The sequence below is a fragment of the Morone saxatilis genome, unplaced genomic scaffold (genome assembly GCF_004916995.1).
Source record: "Morone saxatilis isolate NCDOM2014 unplaced genomic scaffold, NCSU_SB_2.0 Contig15, whole genome shotgun sequence".
NCBI classification, from domain to species: Eukaryota; Metazoa; Chordata; class Actinopteri; family Moronidae; genus Morone; species Morone saxatilis.
The window spans coordinates 14,626,793-14,643,908 of record NW_023339707.1 but is presented as its reverse complement, the minus strand read 5'-3'; the positions used below and the strand labels follow the sequence as shown (position 1 = coordinate 14,643,908).

Here is a 17,116-nt window from a genome sequence, read left to right as displayed (position 1 = left end):
TGGTCATTTGGCTGACCTCCCTCATTTCCTTGTGCCATGTCTCCTTCCTTCACCACATGTGAACACAAAGACTGATAGGCACACACACGTACACACACACAACCCAAATTCATGTACTCTTCAGACAGTAGAAGTTAGTGCTAGGCGGGTCCGGTCGGAGCATTCGGGTGGAGTTAACTGCCCCAGTGGCTGTAATTTGGTGACTGCTATCCCTAAAAAAAGGAACTGTTTGGCAGCTTCTCTGTTGCCGCCAAGCTTGGATGTGGTGGCAAGCTGCTCAACACTGCAGAGATGAAGCCTAACCAGAGAGGAACAGAGAGCAAAGCAATACAGGAAAACAAAAAAGGGCCAGATCAGTCAACAGCGGACCTGAGGATCTGTGCCTGTGGGCAGATGAGCCTCATTCAAAGTATGTGGAGTATTCCAGAGTTTGTGCCAGTTATAAGTGGGCTATGAATAGAGACTGTAAACAATGGCTGCTTTTTGAAAAACCAAAATGGAACAATCAGCAAAATTTTATTGGCAAAACATGGCAAAGACGAAATTTCCAGAGCCTGAATTTAAGTCTGACTTGAATTAAAAATTGTAAGAGTGAGGGAACATTTAACCACCGATTTGGCTGAATTGTAACTGATCAATGAGGATACGAAGAACTCATCCCCCTTGGAACTTGAACAAGTTGTTATATAAAACACAGACAGGAGCATGAAGAGACAGACTGGCAGGTGCAGGGTGGTCAACCCACAGGCTGGCTAATAGGCAGGCAGGCTAGAAGGTCAGGAAATAGACAGATTTAGACCATCATTTTGCCTGTCTGACCATTGACTCCACAGTCAGAAGCTCTCTTTTTACAATAAGGTGACTCAGTTAACTACACTCGTACAAATGGCTTATACATGGTATAGTTACGCATTGACTGGACAAGAAGTCATGAGCACAAGACAGAATGGGGCCAGAGATGGGGGAAAAAGGACTGTATATTTGTTTGCATCATATTATGTGACAAAGTATAACACTGCGAGGAAAAGAGCAGGCTAAAATAATGTTCCTGCCAAATAAAGTTTCTCAGGCCACAGTTCTCTCAACACATTTCAATCTGAACACTGTGTGTGTGTGTGTGTGTGTGTGTGTGCAGAGGCTGAATTTGAGGGTAGTGCAGCCTGTGTACCAGAAGGGGTTGATTGGCACGTCTCACTATAATTATTCTTCCTAAATGATGATGCAGGGATGGACGTAAAAGACCCGCTATAAATGCCCTGTGTTACATTCCCAGTCTGATTAGAGCACAAGGGTGCATTGATTTGAGGGCGAAGTAAAAGGAAGGAACGGTTTTGCTTAAATTATTATCTCATCCACTAATGATAGCGCCAATCGCACATCCTTTGGAGAGTCGTTGCGCCATCTAGTGTAACCCCGGAGTACGAGCTGATCGAAAAATCCCAGCATCAGATGCGCCATGCGCCAAAAGATGTAACAGGTTGTACGGATAATATACTTAATATAATAATCGAGAGGGGGGAAAAAACAAATAAATAACAAACACATTTGACAGGTTATGTGGTGCAAAATATGTGTGAACAACATGACAACTTTAACTGAAAGTATAAAAGTTAAAATAAAGTCAATCAAAGTGCAAAAGTGTGAACTGTAGAGTTTGAAATCTACTAAAATCTAAATGATATGACGATAAAAGTACAGTTTCTATAGGTCACATAGCCTAAACTTTATACTTCCTCATGCACACCTAGTATTTGAATAAAATAATATATAATATAGGAAATAAACAAGTTGCCCCTGAATAGCACACATAATAAAATAACCAATCTCCCCTACCTTATGGACAGAAATTAGATATTAATTCCAAATTCCCAAAATAGTAGATTGAAGGGTGTTTTTCTCCCTCTGAGCGTCAGATTATCCTGGAGACTGTTGTCCTATATTTTCATCACATTTAGGGATTATTGCAGTATTTCCCCGAGGTCCTCTGACATCCAGCCGCAGCTCCTCCGCCACCGTGTGCCACTGCGAACCGTGTCAGGGCACCGTGTATGCTCGTTCCAGTCCAAACCGAGGAAATGACTGCGAGCCGGGGGGGTCAAGCCCATAAAGTTAACAAGCCAGCCTCCTTTCTCCACTTTTTGTATGGAGGAAAGAATAGGAGGAGGAGGAGGAGGAGGAGAAGGAGGAGGAGAGGTACAGTACTTCTGTACTATTATAGCTGCAGTAATATGAGTTGTGTTACTTAAACTTAGTGGCACTCTTATGATAAAAGTGGCATCATAATATCATAGAAAACGGTATAAATGAGCTTATAATATTATATTATTGCATCCATTACTTATTCATGTATCCATATGTTTCCTAAAGAAGAAGAAAGAGAAGGAGGCAATGCTCTGTGTTTGAACTTTGTCTCTGAGGTCTGTAATTAATCGCTTTTGAAGACAATCTGGATAAAAGACATTGTAATTTTAGTACTGCCACTTAAAACACAAGCTAAAACATGGCATTGTCTGAAACATCTCAGCACTACAGTGCAATTGCAACATACAGTAGCTCCATGGGAACCCACAGTAAGCTGATATTGTGGCTCCTGTAATGAAATCTTAAAGTTAGGAGCAACAGAAATGTTTCTTTAACATTCAGCACATTTCAGTGGCATTAAAGGTCCAGTGTGTAACATTTAGGAGGCTCTATTGGCAGAAATGGAATATAATATATATGTTTTCATTAGTGTATAATCACCTGAATATAGGAATCGTTATGTTCTTTTACCTTAAAATTTGTCATTTTAATCTCCAGATGTCATGTGTCGCCTTCCATAGAGTCCGCCATGTTTCTACACTAGCCCAGAAGGGAGAAACCAAACACTGTTTTTAGACAGGGGATTTTGTGTTTTTTGCTCATTTCGCAGCCACTGTAGTTTCTCCTCCACACTTGGAAGCAGAGGGCGAAGCAAGTGAGTAGCAATCTGCAATAGATGAGAGCAGCCATAGGTCTCTTTCTTGTCTTCAGAACGACCACGCCCCCTTTTGGGTGAAACAGGAGCTCTAAAAGTGGCTAGTGGTACTATGTCTAAAAGCTTCTGCGACGCATTTTGCACATCAAACAGTAACAAAAAAATAAAATGTTTACGACTTTCTTTACTTACAGACAGTAAAAGCAGAGATGAAGAGTGGCTTTAAGCCATCTGCTGAGAGGATAAAAATGGTCAACTGTGGGACTTAGACAGTTAATATGTGTTTGTGGCAAACAATGATGTTACTAAGGACCTTTGTGCCGATTGTAACTGTGATGGTGGAACTAAAGTTTTTTCTGTGAAAAAATACAATAAAACACTATTTGAATGGAGTTTGGGGGGCGCCCTGATAACTCACCTGGTAGCGCCTGTGCCCCATGTACCAAAGCTGTGTCCTTGCTACAGCAGCCCAGGGTTTAAATCCAACCTGTGGCCCCTTTCCTGCGTATCATCGTCTCTCTCTCTCTTTTCCTGTCACTCTTTAGCTGACACTATCAATTAAAAGCAATAAAAGCCCCTAAAATTACAAAAAGAAATACAAAAGAATGGAGTTTGGTTTGACAGTCTGGAGCAGAGGATCTTTTGACCCCAATAGTTCACATAAACTCAGCTGAGCAAGGTAGGAAATGGAGCTAAAACATGTTTTCCACTTCTGTTGGCTCGTCGCTTAATAAACACAAACGGTGGTTCCGCTTCGCCACAGCGATGTAATTAGTTTACAGTAACATAACACTGGACAGATGACCGTTCAGAAAAATAAAAAGTCTCACCGACAGAAACAATGTCAGATGTCAGAAATATGTGATTCAATGAGGTAGTTCATCAGCACATCAGACTGAGGCAGACCCTATTCAACACAATTGTTGAGGTAATGACATAAGATACTTGTTTGGCTTGCTGGCAAAAAGATTCTGGCTCCAAATAGTAATAATAATAAAAGTGATACGGTATTCTTATTTTATGCAATGAAATCGGCAAAGACTTCAGAACTTGCATTTACCGCCAGTCAAATTAGAGGGGCTGCTTTTACCCAAAAGGGGGCAGGGGCTTAACTCAAGGCCAAAGTACCCAGATGGGGGCCTTTCATCTATTACACTGCTAGATGCTACTAAATCCCAAACGCTGGACCTTAAAAACAGGTGGTACCACTTTATTTAAAAGGGTGCGCATGAGACGGACATGACACCTTCATAACCATGACGTGATACCTGTGAAGTCTTTATGAATGTTGTGAAGTGTGATTCATTTTCAATAGGGGTTAGGTTAGGTTTGATTAATTGACCAAAAAACACTTAATGAAACACCAGTCATAAATATTTATAAAGATTCCTTCATGTTCATGGTTATGATGGTGTAATATCAGTTTTATGTGCACCCCTTTAAATAAAGTGTTACCAAACAGGTTCTCCCCAGGACCTTTTTCTCCCAACATCACCTTAGCGACCAGGAGGTTTTGGAGGGTAAAGCTACATAAAAATGTATTTAACCATCATTTTAATTTTTTAGAAAATATTGTTGATGTACTTATTATGATGACAGAGATCTTAATGCTGTATATTTATTGCATACGTCCCAGGTCATATTTCCACAAGAGTTTTAGGGACGTTTACCATCACATCACACACACTCACTTTAGTACTGGGAGAGAACATGGCGATACCACTAAGCTCTACCAAAATCATGCCGAAAACGTATTTCTAGCACTGTGATTATAAAACGTATGATTTTGTGTCTTCTCACGGTTTTCTATTAAATTTTGTTCTGGCAGGATGAAGTGTTTTTCTCACTGACTCTGATTTCCTCTCCGTATTGCCAGCACCCAGAGCGAGGCAGCGAGTTTGGCAAGCCACACCATCTGGGAACTTTTCCGACCCTGTGCAAAATCAGCCCCACACAGACGTTTGTAGTTATCTACACATTATCCTTGAGCTCTGCTGCTTCGGGAGCATCAAATTATAATCACTTTCCTTATCATCTATATCAATATAAGAGGAGACTGACACTCCTGCCTGTCTTTTTATATGCATGTTATATGCCTTTCTTTCTTTCTTTCTTTCTTTCTTTCAAAGAGTGCTGTATCCACAGTAGTGGAGAAGGCATGCAGACCAGATCAATACCCTGTAGGGGTGTTGGCAGGGAACAGAGTTTTGATAAAGGTCTTTGCAGATAACATTCCTCCCTTCTCTGCTTCCTCTCTCTCGGTTTTTAGATTCTGTCTTCTCTCTGGTTCTCACTCTTTATTTCTCCGTCTACCCGTCGCTCCCTCTCTCTCTCTCGCTGTGGTTCAGTTGATTATGGTGTTGGTCTGTAGCTGGAGGGCTTGGCATCCAAATTAAACTCTTTTTGTCCTACGAGTGTTCAGCTAACGTGTCTCTAGAGATTAGCACACCCACTCGTTAGCTCGTGCGTAGGTGCTGCCATGCAGTTAATGTGTGTGTGCCTTCCTGTGCAGAAAGAGGAGAATAATATTAACCAAAGAGTTGTTTCTGTGTTTTGGGATTTGGAAGTTAGGCCAATAAAAATGTACTTCATAGTCTTTAAAGTTGCTAGCTATCAAGGATGAGCACACCAAGACTGATGGCCGAGTAGTTAGTTCTCCTACACGCTGCAGTAAGAACATTGTTGTTGACCCCAAATAGTTGACCCTTAACACTGGAACCCATTATCATGTTCTAACAAAGGAAATGTCCTCTTTCTCCTTGCCTCTCTTTATCGGCTTGTGATGCCCATTTGACTCGGGAAAAGAAATTCTTTAACTGTTTTTCTCCATGTGTACTGGTGCTTTTTATTTTATCAGCCAGCACTCCCCCGCTCCTCCAATAACAAACACAGGAAGCTGCTGTCGCCGGGTAGAACAGACCGAGCATGGGAGAATAAAAGCACTACACCGCTCTACGGTCAACCTCTTACAAACGGGCTCTGGCCTCAGCTCGACGGGATGCGAAACATCTGTTGGGAGTGATGTGGGATGTCGGTTTAACAGTTTAGTCATGTCACATGCAATATGATGGACGTCAGTGAAGTGGCAAATCTGTCAAATTTGAAGATGTGAAGGCATGATGGGAAACTGCAAAAAGAGGACTGATGAGTTTGGTTGTTTTTGCGCAGAGCTTCGGTTCTGCCTCTACGTGTAGGAACTGCAGTATAAATGTGAATGTGGAGTTTCTTAGACAGTAATGTGCTGTTTGTAAAATGACTGTACAATTATGGAGACTGCACCACATGCACAAGACTGAAAGCAGAAATCTAACATGTGATTACACGCCCAGGCTGAGAGAGTGAAACGTATAAAAACGCGTGTGTGTGTTCACATCACGTATTCAGACCATACATGTACTCTGTGCTCTCACAAATTTGTTCACTTTGTGTTTGCCTCTTAATAACCCAGCTGCATTCTCTCTCTTATTTACAGTCTATCTCTCTCATCCTCAGTCCTTCTCCCTCCCTCTCTTGTAACTGTAGCATTTGCAGAGGACCTTGTGTTCTTCATTTAGAGCCGCAGAAAATACTGCTTGCTGTTCAAAACTCATACCTGGAGCCAGCTAGTCAACAGAGCAAGTGCACTGTCTGTAAATTACGACTTCACACACTGAGCACGACTCAACATTTTATCATTTTAATTATATTCATTAGTCTAAGTGATATACTGTAAAGTCTAGGCCTATTGTGTCTTTGCATGGGCGGTTTAACAGATTAAAGAGACTACTCCAACAGTGAATTGCTCGCACTTGCATCAGCTCTCATAAAATATTTAGTTTGTAGTTTGTTTTTTTTTCTCTGTGAGACTGCAAATACAGATATTATGTTTGTCGCAGCAGGATTTGATGTAAAGTAGCTGACTACATTGTGAATCAAGGCAAGTTTCTGGGTAATAATACAGGATGGGAGGAATAAAAAGAGAGGGAGTTGATGTTTCAGAGAAAACAATAACTAGAGAGTGCAACAGGGTTTTGCTTTTTCCTCGGGCTCTGTTATGTTATCATCAGGATGGTACCTAGCCCAGAAATGTTATGGACAACAAGGCTCTCATTCACGCCACACTTGTACCACAGAGCTCCAAGCATCTCTGAAGGGGCCCGAGATCATTGATATGTTGAAACAGAAGAATGGTGCATTGTTAGCTGATTTTGTACTTAACTGTGCAGGAGGAGGTGAGAGAGAAAGGGCATAGGGAGAGGGATCAAGATGGGCAGTGAGATACAATAGTGGCAATAGATACACAAAGAGAGAATGAGAGAACATTTAGAAGTCATTTCGTCAATGAGGTTGGAAAGACACCAGAGCTCCAGTGCCTTTAGTTCCTGGGAAACAGGAAAATGGCTCTGAACACAGCCCTCTGCCTTCCTCCATTCTCTGTTTTGAATCTCCTTTCCTGTCACTAGCTTCGTCTTATTGGACTCAACTAGACATGAACTGTTGCTCTTCTCATCTTTCACTGATCAGCTTTAGAACAATCCCTGTATTGTGTGTTAAAAGTCAGCTTGTTGTTTGACTCATAGCCCCACTCTGCGCTAACATGTTCCTCACCTTCTTCCCTCCTGCTAACCCAAATACTGGGCTGCCCTGCTTCTCTCACGCACACATACCTGCACCCCAATCACTGTACATAATCCTACAGTGTCTGACGTCACCTCTACATGTTTGGAGGCCCTGACTGAGGCCCCCCCTAATAGTCAGGGTGACTCTGTATTTTTGCTGAGCGGCTGGTGGTGGATGTTTATGTTGGACCTCATCTGGTGATAGAGAACCTGCGTGATGTTTATATTTTCCTTCCTAATGGGCCCCTGAGGTTCACACTGTGTCACCAGACATTTTCATTTTCTCTCAGGGACCCCCATGCTGCAGTCCCAAGATCTGACTGCTTTATGACCCCTCGTATCTCTGTCACATTTTTCTACTTACCCTGATTAAAGACTCCCACAAGCCCTAGACTTAGACTAGAGACATGAGTTAATCCATTTCAGTCTTCATTTTCTCAAAAGTATCTCTTTAATACCTTATTCTTTAATGAAAAGACAGATTTAAAAAAGTGTTTTGCGCAGATCAAGATTGCACTTAAATGATCTTTTTACACTCTCAGGAGCATTTTATATGATAGTTCCATTACAGTGTATATTAGACATTTGCTTTAATACATTATAAAAACCATTACAGTCATTTTCCTAATCAAAGACAATATGAGAAGGAAAATTATGGGTTTGGAGATGATACAATGATAGCACTGACTGACTTTTTTCGGAGCTTCTCATGAGGATGCACATGCATATATTGTGGGTATGTGTCTGTCTATGTACTGCATGTCTGTCCCACTGTGTGGTCTACTGGTCGTATGAGTAACCCTGCTGTGGGTACAGGACCAGTCCCTGAGCATCAGCGAGACAGGAGAAGGCATTTGGGGGAATCCTCTCCACCTCCAGCAGATTATTTTCCAAATGGATCGAAGCCAAGGTGGAGCCAGAATTACGAGGGTGGCACACCCCCCATTTCCTCAGCAGCCTGCAACCACAACATACAGACACGTACATTTAGACATACTACATCTTGAGGTTCACTTCTGTGGGTCTGAGTGGAATGTATCAACAGCTATTAACAGATTGACATGAAATTTTCTTCACACGTACATTCATGCCCCCCCCGTTGATGAATTGCAATCACTAATATCAATAGTGGTGCCCTTCCCTCTAGCGCTATCATCACATTAAAATTTCAATCTGTCCAATACTTTGGGTAATGACTGAATACCTGCTAAACTAATGAAATGGGGTACCCAGGCCTAGTGGTTAAGATGCAGTCCATATAATAACAATGCTGACGATCTGATTACAACTGGGGACTGGAGCATGCTAACACGTCAAACCATGATGGTAAACATGGTACCTGCTAACCATCAGCATGTTACTACAGTCATTATGAGCATGTTAACATGCTAAAGTTAGCATTTAGCTCAAAGTATAGTCGATTGAAGAGTAGACTCTTGTTGAGATCTCTCCTTTGTCTTTCATATGAGAATAATACTTCTCATGTTCATTTTAACTTAGCAATGTGATTGCATTTCGGGAAATCTCCCAAATAAGGAAATCGACCTTCTAACACTTGATGTTCATTAATTGCTTTGGTCACCAGTCTAATTGTGTTATATTAAAGGGGACACAGAGTCTGGAACAGTTCACAGACAGTAATTGGAAATGTTTGTGAAAACAGTTTTCATAATTATACTGACTACGGACTATTGTTAAAATGTTGGTTTGAATAAATAAATTTCCATAAGACACTGAATGTGCCACAATATATTATTTGCTTCTTTGCCAAGCTCCTTAGAGTAATTTCCAAAGGGAGCTGCACTAGCAGAACTAATGCTATTAGGGCAGGATTGGCTAACAAGCAAAATAGCATTTACCTTATCCCTGCATTATGAAAATCACATTAAACTGACTTTATGGAAAGTGTGATTCTACCTGATCTGGTTGTTGTCCAGCCTCAGCACCTGCAGGTTCTTGAACTGTCGAACACAGCGAGGGACATCTTCCAAACGATTATTGTCCAGTAAAAGCTCACTCAGTGAGCGGTATGTTCCGACAAAAGAGACTCTTTCCATACCCTCATTTCTCAAGTCATTGTGGGATAGACAGAGGGACTGTAGGCCGGGCCGCAGGTGACGGAACGCGAAGGCTGGGATGTAACTAATGTTGTTGTGTTGGAGGGTCAGTTTACGGAGACAGCGAGGCAGATTCATTGGGACAGAGGTGAATTGGTTGTAGGACAGGTCCAAGGCTTCCAGTGACCTGAGAGGACACAGAATAGTCATGAATCTCAGTCAGATATCTGCAAGAAAATCAAAATGATGTGTTCAATGAGTTCAGTGTCAGTCTGTTGGACAGTTGGTCGATGCACAACTTTGGTCCAGACTGAAATATCTCAACTATTAAATGGATTTCCATGGGATTAACTCCAGACATGCCTAGTCTCCAGGTGATACATTATACTGAATCTGTTAATCCCCTAATTTTTCCTCTAGCACCATTCGCAGAACAAAGTTTTTCACTTATCCTGAGAAATATTTCAGTATGTACTAGATAGACTGGCACAAAATTTGATAAATTGTAAGAACTTTGGTGATCCCCTGACTTTCATCCAGCACCATAATCAGGTCAAAATCACTCCAATTCGTGGACAAAATAACAGCTCAAAGAATGGCATTCCCATCAGCCTTAGCTGTAGTGTTTAGCACTGTAAAATGTTAACATGCCAACCTGCTAACCTAAGATAGAGATCATGGTAACGTTACACTTAAATGTATTAATGGATACCCACTTCCTCTCTTATTCCAAGGCTTTTCACTGCATGTTTTATAGTTGCTGGACTCCTGCATAGCGCTGTTGGGGAGTCTGCGAGTCAAGAGTGCAGAGTAGGAGGCTAGGCTGCAGGGGAGAAAATAATGGGGCCTGGGGGGTACACAATGTAAGAGAGCATGGCAGTGTGAGGGGAAATTTGTGGCTGAGTGGTGGATAAATGGAGGCGGGTGGGGGCAGATTTCAGGGGTCTGGGGTGAAGTTGGAGTATAGGGGGTTCTATGTTTTTGTTAGAAGATCCTTCACAGCTGTTGTGAGTTTACAGCACAGCTCACAGCAGGAGAGGAACCTAATTTCCTGTCCTTCCGCCATTCATAGACCACACTAAACAGCCAATGGGCCCAGAAGACCCTAAGGTGGCCAGCCAATGATCACACAATGAAGTGAAATACGGACCAATGAGGAGAGAGAGAGTGAAGGGTGATGTCGGAGACTCTTGGACCGGCATCTGTTTGACCGATGTTCAGTGCCTCAGCATTTCTTCTACTTGTAAAGGTGACTTACAGTAAGACCCCTGCATTAACTCTCCTCCCTTGAACTTTACAACTCCCAGGTTACATTAATCATTGGTGTTTTCGTGGGGTTAGGGTTTCCATGCGATAGATAAGATGATGTGCGACAATGAGAAGGGGTTAAAATCCCTAAATCTGTCAAAATATTGGTACATTAAGCAATGTCTGATCATTTGTCAGTATCACAGGAAAGGTCATGGTTAACTAGAGTCCTCCCTCCTTCAGTTCGATCAAGCAAGGTGAGGTTGGTCACATGCCTTTCTGTTTAACAGAGGTGTCATAAAACATCACATTAATACAACATTAAATGTTTTATGGAAAACAAAGTTAAGACACGGGAGGGAATACAGTGACAGATTTAACTCAAAATACACAAGCCAACACTGAGAACACAGCAGGCTTTTTGTTTTAACTGTACGTGTTGTGGCAGTTATAAATTGCTATGAAAATGTGGTTTCTGTTTGAAATTGTATCGCTTCATCCATTTCTCAGGACCAGTTCAGACCAGTTGTTTGCTGCTGATTTGTATTCTAAATCTTTGCCAGCGAGCTCAGCAGCAGTCCGCCGCTGCTTAGAGCTCCACATGGTATTAATGAGCGAAGGGACACACAGTCCTCTCTTCTCAGAGTCCTCCACCCTCTACACTCCCACCCACTGGCACCTACACACATACGCACACACCAACACACATGTACATGCAACATGACATGAAAAAGAAACACTAACACATGCACAAAGAATTGACATGCTCATAGAAAAACACAAACTTATGAATTTAAAAAAAGGAAATTCACAAATAAATAATACATACTGAAGATTTATATACAAATAAATTACAGCGAACACGCACTCTCTTTCCAGGATTAATTTATTACTTCATTTCTGAAGCATTTATAGAGAGGCAAACAGCGCTTACATAAAAACCAAATGTGCTTGTGTGCACAATAGTGTAAGTGTCCATGTTTTGTGCAAAGCATGGCCAGGAGTAATCAAGCTGATGGCCTGCTCATCCTCAGGGTGATGGGTTCTAATGGGAACCAGCACACAGAAGGGTTAGTCTCGCTCTCCCAAACACACACACACACACAGATACAGAAGCACAAGTACAATAGTTACATATACACACAGTTCAGTCTGTGCTGAGCCCACCGTGCCAGAACTACACAAGCTGGCTTATGAACTTGACAACCTGGCCAGGATGGGTAATGTAGCCAGGCAGAGCAGCTGTGCTAAGCAGACTAGACAGGCCAAGACTGAACTTTAAGAAAAATGGAATGATGGATAGATGATGGCAGGACGTGGCTTCAGCTAGGCTACATCACGTCATTATGGTGCAGACTTCTGTGTGCACTGAACTTATCTCAGTATTTAGAACCATTTGTCACATCTGTTAAAAACAGACTGAAGCACATTGTGATTAAATTAAGCACAGAACATGTCACATATTTACTGCTGTGGTACATAGAGTTGTGAATACTGTTCATATGTAGTGATATAGTGATATATATTTTATAAAGATATAGACATACAAATAGTTTCTGATCCAACTCACATTCTCCACCCAGAGCTCTTATCCTCTTTCAGGGTTCCCCAGAGCAGACTGAACCATTATAAACATCCTGCCTATGTCCACTATGATTCTCATCTCAAACAGATAATGTAGGATGGTGGCCATGTAGGTGGTGCGATATGCAATATATTGTATTTGTGTGTATTTATATGTGCAAACTGTGACATGTAAGCTGTGTTGTTGAGATGTTGACGTTAGTTGCTGACTCAGCATTCACAACCATGTTCTTCTACTTTTTTTTTACTTTTTTTTGTTTTTTTAGCACTTAATCACTTCGACATTTTTCAATGTAGAAACTTCATTCAAACTTTTCTCATTGATACCTTTCATACTTTCCATAATATTCCTGTTTTTCCTAAGGATGTTCCCTATTTAATCCTTATGGAGGATTCTCAGTTTTTCATGATTTTTTAACTCTTAACTACTCAATTTATACTTTCAGCTAGAAAGTTCATTCGAACTCTCAAATATTCCACATCTTTCAGACATTTCTAGCTGTTATAGACTTCCAACCCCTTTAAAACTTTACAAAATATTCAACTTTTTTTCAAAAAAGTCATCTTCAACCTCTTCCCACGAACTTATACATTCACATAGAAACTCCATTCAAACTTTAATACGTTCATGACAAGTAGGACTTTCTTGCATTAATTCAGCTTTTTCATATCTTTCAAACTTTTGACACAATTTCAGTTTAAATTTCATGAAAGTTTCAGCCCTTCTGAGACTTTTCCATTAGTGTGTATTGCGTGGAATGTTCAGAGCTAGAGTGGGTGACATCATCACTAGAGTGGACAGACGATATGAAATCGTCTAAAAAAATGAGTATTAAACTTGCTCTCAGAGCCATAATTGTCACTCCACATACATGATTTGTACATTAAAACATAGGAAACTTTGTTGTGGTCGCAGACATTAACTGTGGAAGCAAACGGAGTTACAGTTTTGTCTTTATGAGCTTTCAAACGACAGGAGCACCAACCAACTGCCTCATTTACTTCCATTTTAAGATGGGAGAAAACATTTCAGAGGTGAAGCAGAAGCAGCCACTTCTTCCGACAGCTAGTGTGGTCACATTTTTAACCCTACCGACACAAATCTCACCACATGTGGTGAGCAGGCTCTCGTCTCGCTGATAGTATCTCCATTTCAGTGATAGGAGTTACGGTCTTGGCCGTGGAAGCACAAACATGAAAGGTGTGCCTCAAATAAAATCTCTATCTAATGAAGCATCTAAGCCAGGAGACACACAGAGCAGGCAGCATCACCATGGTAACACACATCTAATTGGGATGAGCTAATTAACCCAGTTTAACAGCAAAGAGACAGACAGACAGACAGACAGACAGAAGTATTCATCAAGTTTTTAACTAATTCAAATCTTCTAATATTCAAAATCTTGACCACATTTAGTCAACTTTTCAGTTCCTTTCAACGCAATTTGATTCTTTCTCACTTTTCTAACTACTTTTCATAGTGTTCAAACTCCTTTCTACACTTTGTCAACTTATGTCTAATCATTCTGTTGGAAACAATATTAAACCTTATGAGATATATTCAAGTTTTTAGTCCCATTCATAGTTTCTTTTAACAGTTTTCCAACTACAATACTCCTTTCAGTTACTTCCAACAAATTAGAGCCAGTGATTCAGTATATTGACAGCCCTTCAACACCCCAACAAATCTTCCACCTTTTACAGATTATTAATATCATTTAACTTTTAGAGTGAGCAATTCAGCGTACTTTTCAACAGATCTTCAAATATTCCACAAACACTTTCAAAGCCAGCAGTTCAGCATGGTGTCAGCATTCACAATTGCTTCAGAAATTGCATTCTCTAGAACTGTATTCTCATTTTCCTACAATGCAGCATGTTTTTTTTTATATATATATATTCTGTGGAACTGGAGGATGGAGTCCAAAACCGATTTCCCTACGGGGACATTAAAAGTATATCCTATCCTAGATTAGAAATGCTGCCAATCCAAATACAGTGTGTTTGTAACCAAAGAGGAGACATTTAAATGAAAGCCAAAGATCACTTAATTAAAGTTATGAGGCTTCAAGCATAGTTGGTGTGTTTTTGTGTGGTCGTGTGTGCATGTGTGCTCGTTCTCAATTTATGCAAGTGTATTACAAAATTAATTTGTGCTGGTCCAAAGATGAAAGCGCTTTCGTAACAAGTCCTATCGGGCACCGACACGTCATAACATAACACTGCAGACACATCTTTGGTGTGATGTTCACTGAACTTGTGCCTACATGCAGTCAGCCTGAGCCTACAGCGATGATAAATCGACATGAAGATTCAAAAACAGCCTCTGCCAAGATAACAACTAATAAAAAAACAAATAGACAAAAACATTATTCAGGCTCAGCCCAAACTACTATCTATTTAGCCACAAAATAAAATAAGACACTACTGTGTCAGTTATTAATTAATGCTCCCAGTGTAGTTTTTCTGGATAAACGTTAAACTGATGACACATTTATGAGGCTATTTAGGCCTATGTTTAGCTGCAGAACACCCTGTAGTATTAGGTAATGTAAGCAGAAAGTCCAGATTACGATCATTTTCCCAATAAAAATGTTTGATGGCATAAAATAAAAAATATAATTTAAAACATATTACCCATGAAATACTATAATCTTTTTTTATGTAGCTTTAATCCATTGATGTAATTCAAAACGTGTTCTGGTTGTGTCAGTTAACGTGGAGTTTGGCATCAGGTCTGTTGGGCTGGCAGCAGTGATGTGATCACTGTTACGTTTTGATCGACTGGAGGAAGAGCAGATATGGAAGCAGGCAAGACTATTATTTGAGCTGACAAGTTCATAATAAAGAGCCGGGAGAAGACAGCAAACAGGCATGTGTGTGTCTTAGTGTGTGTGTGTCTGTGGGGGGGAGGGGGTTTGTTTGTTTTTACATTTGCATCTGTGTGTTCAGAGATGAAAGCTGCTAGTTTTGCCCTTGAGGGGCAGTTTTCATGTACAGTATTATGAGCAAAATGCCCCTTGTGATAGTTTTCATGATATATCTATTATTTAATCACTATTACTGATACTTTATTGTATAAGCAGCATTTTATTGTCATAATCAGTTGAGGGAATCTACTTCATATACTGACTGTTCAATCTGTAACACTGAATTTTAGAATTTTTATGTTATATTTGAGTGGAAATAAGTTTCTTTGTACGTAAAATCTTTATAACAAGTAACGATGAAGATGAAGTGAAGTAAAAAGTATATTAATTCCCTCTGAAATGTAATGGAGCCAGGTATAAAGTACCATATAATGGTAATAGTCAAGTAAAGTACAAGAACATAAAAACTGGTTGTTAAGCATGTGTGTATGTTTTACATGAGGTCCACACATTGGCAGCAATTGTAAACACACCCAGAGGGACACAAAATAAAAACAGATCGGGGATAGATTTACTGAGTAAATAAAATGGATCTGGGAAAAAGAACATCCAATTATCTATATTATATTAGCTTATAATAAATGAATCTAAACACAAATACACAATACTGACCATAGATGAGACGTATTAACAAGGCAGATAATGAGGTGAGATGCTGGCAGTCAGCCTGGGTCCAAACTGCTACTCCCCAGCTCCCTGTAACCTCCAGTATCCTCCACAGTAGCTTCCAATCACTGAACCCCAGCAGGAGGCAACCATAACACAGACTCCATGACATGGAACAGAGACGCTCCACTAACCAAAACCAGCACACTGCAGCTTATTTTACCATTAACCAATTTATTCTTCATTCTGTTTCTCAATATTCGCTCAATCCCTCTCTGTCTGTTTCTCCACACACCTCACACACACAGCTACGTGATGAATACAGTTCTCCACAAGCAGTTCAATGTGGATTTAATTATTAAAGGTCTGCAGAATAACATATCGTCCGGTTGACAGGGAGGAGTCTTGTTTTAGGCCACTTGGGTCTCGCAAATGACCTTCACGGTATCATTTCCTGCTGTGTTGGCAGAGTTCAGGTCCGGTTGAGTGTGTCCGCACTCTGTTGTCTATGTGGTGCTGAATGAGGCTTTTAAAATAGAGGACCAGCTAATAAGCTTGCAGTGCCAATGGGAAGACTGCTGCTCTCACCACTAATGAGGTCAAGTGTCAGATGTAGAACGAAGGCTAGAGAGCAGCCTAGTTGAATTTTCTCCATTTAAGCTTCACTCAAACTCTTCCTTTTTTCTGTTCCTATTTGGATAATGTTTTGTGTTTTAATGAATTAAATCAGTCATACAGTGCAATCCAAAGTTTCTACAATTCCCCTTTTCTGTCTCTCTTTCTTTCACGTTTTTCTTTTCCTCAGCTTTCCATGAAGCTCCCACCGTGGTTCACAAGGATCCCAGGGAGCAAAGACGAAACCCACTGGAATTCACTATATTTAAACAACAGTAACAAACACAAGACACACACACACGCCCACACACACACACACACACACATCGAGACATACATGCACAAACACACCCATACAGCTGCCCTCGAGCTCTCTCTGACACGCCTGCTCATCTAAGTACACAAGGTCAGCTGTCATAACTTCTGTGAATTGTGTGCATGCATGCTGTGTGAGTGTGTGTGTGTGTGTGTGTGTGTGTGTGTGTGTGTGTGTGTGTGTGTGAGAGAGAGAGTGTGTGTGTG

General features: G+C 40.7%; 2 protein-coding genes across 2 annotated transcripts in view; both read right to left on the bottom strand.

The window, feature by feature from the left end:
- The window catches only part of bgnb (biglycan b), a 14,713-nt gene extending 12,628 nt beyond the window's left edge, over positions 1-2,085 (bottom strand). The window contains exon 1 of the mRNA XM_035656690.1: positions 1,834-2,085. The gene's annotated coding sequence lies outside the window, so the exon portion shown is untranslated. The remainder of the gene's footprint in view (positions 1-1,833) is intronic.
- Positions 2,086-8,206: 6,121 nt separating this feature from the next.
- Positions 8,207-9,784, bottom strand: si:dkey-32e6.6 (extracellular matrix protein 2). Its single transcript, XM_035657307.1, has 2 exons — positions 9,472-9,784; positions 8,207-8,512 (listed from the first exon to the last, which is right to left on the bottom strand). The coding sequence occupies exons 1-2, from the start codon at positions 9,747-9,749 to the stop codon at positions 8,335-8,337; spliced, it is 456 nt and encodes a 151-aa protein (XP_035513200.1). The 5' UTR covers positions 9,750-9,784; the 3' UTR covers positions 8,207-8,334.
- Between the last annotated feature and the right edge of the window lie 7,332 nt (positions 9,785-17,116).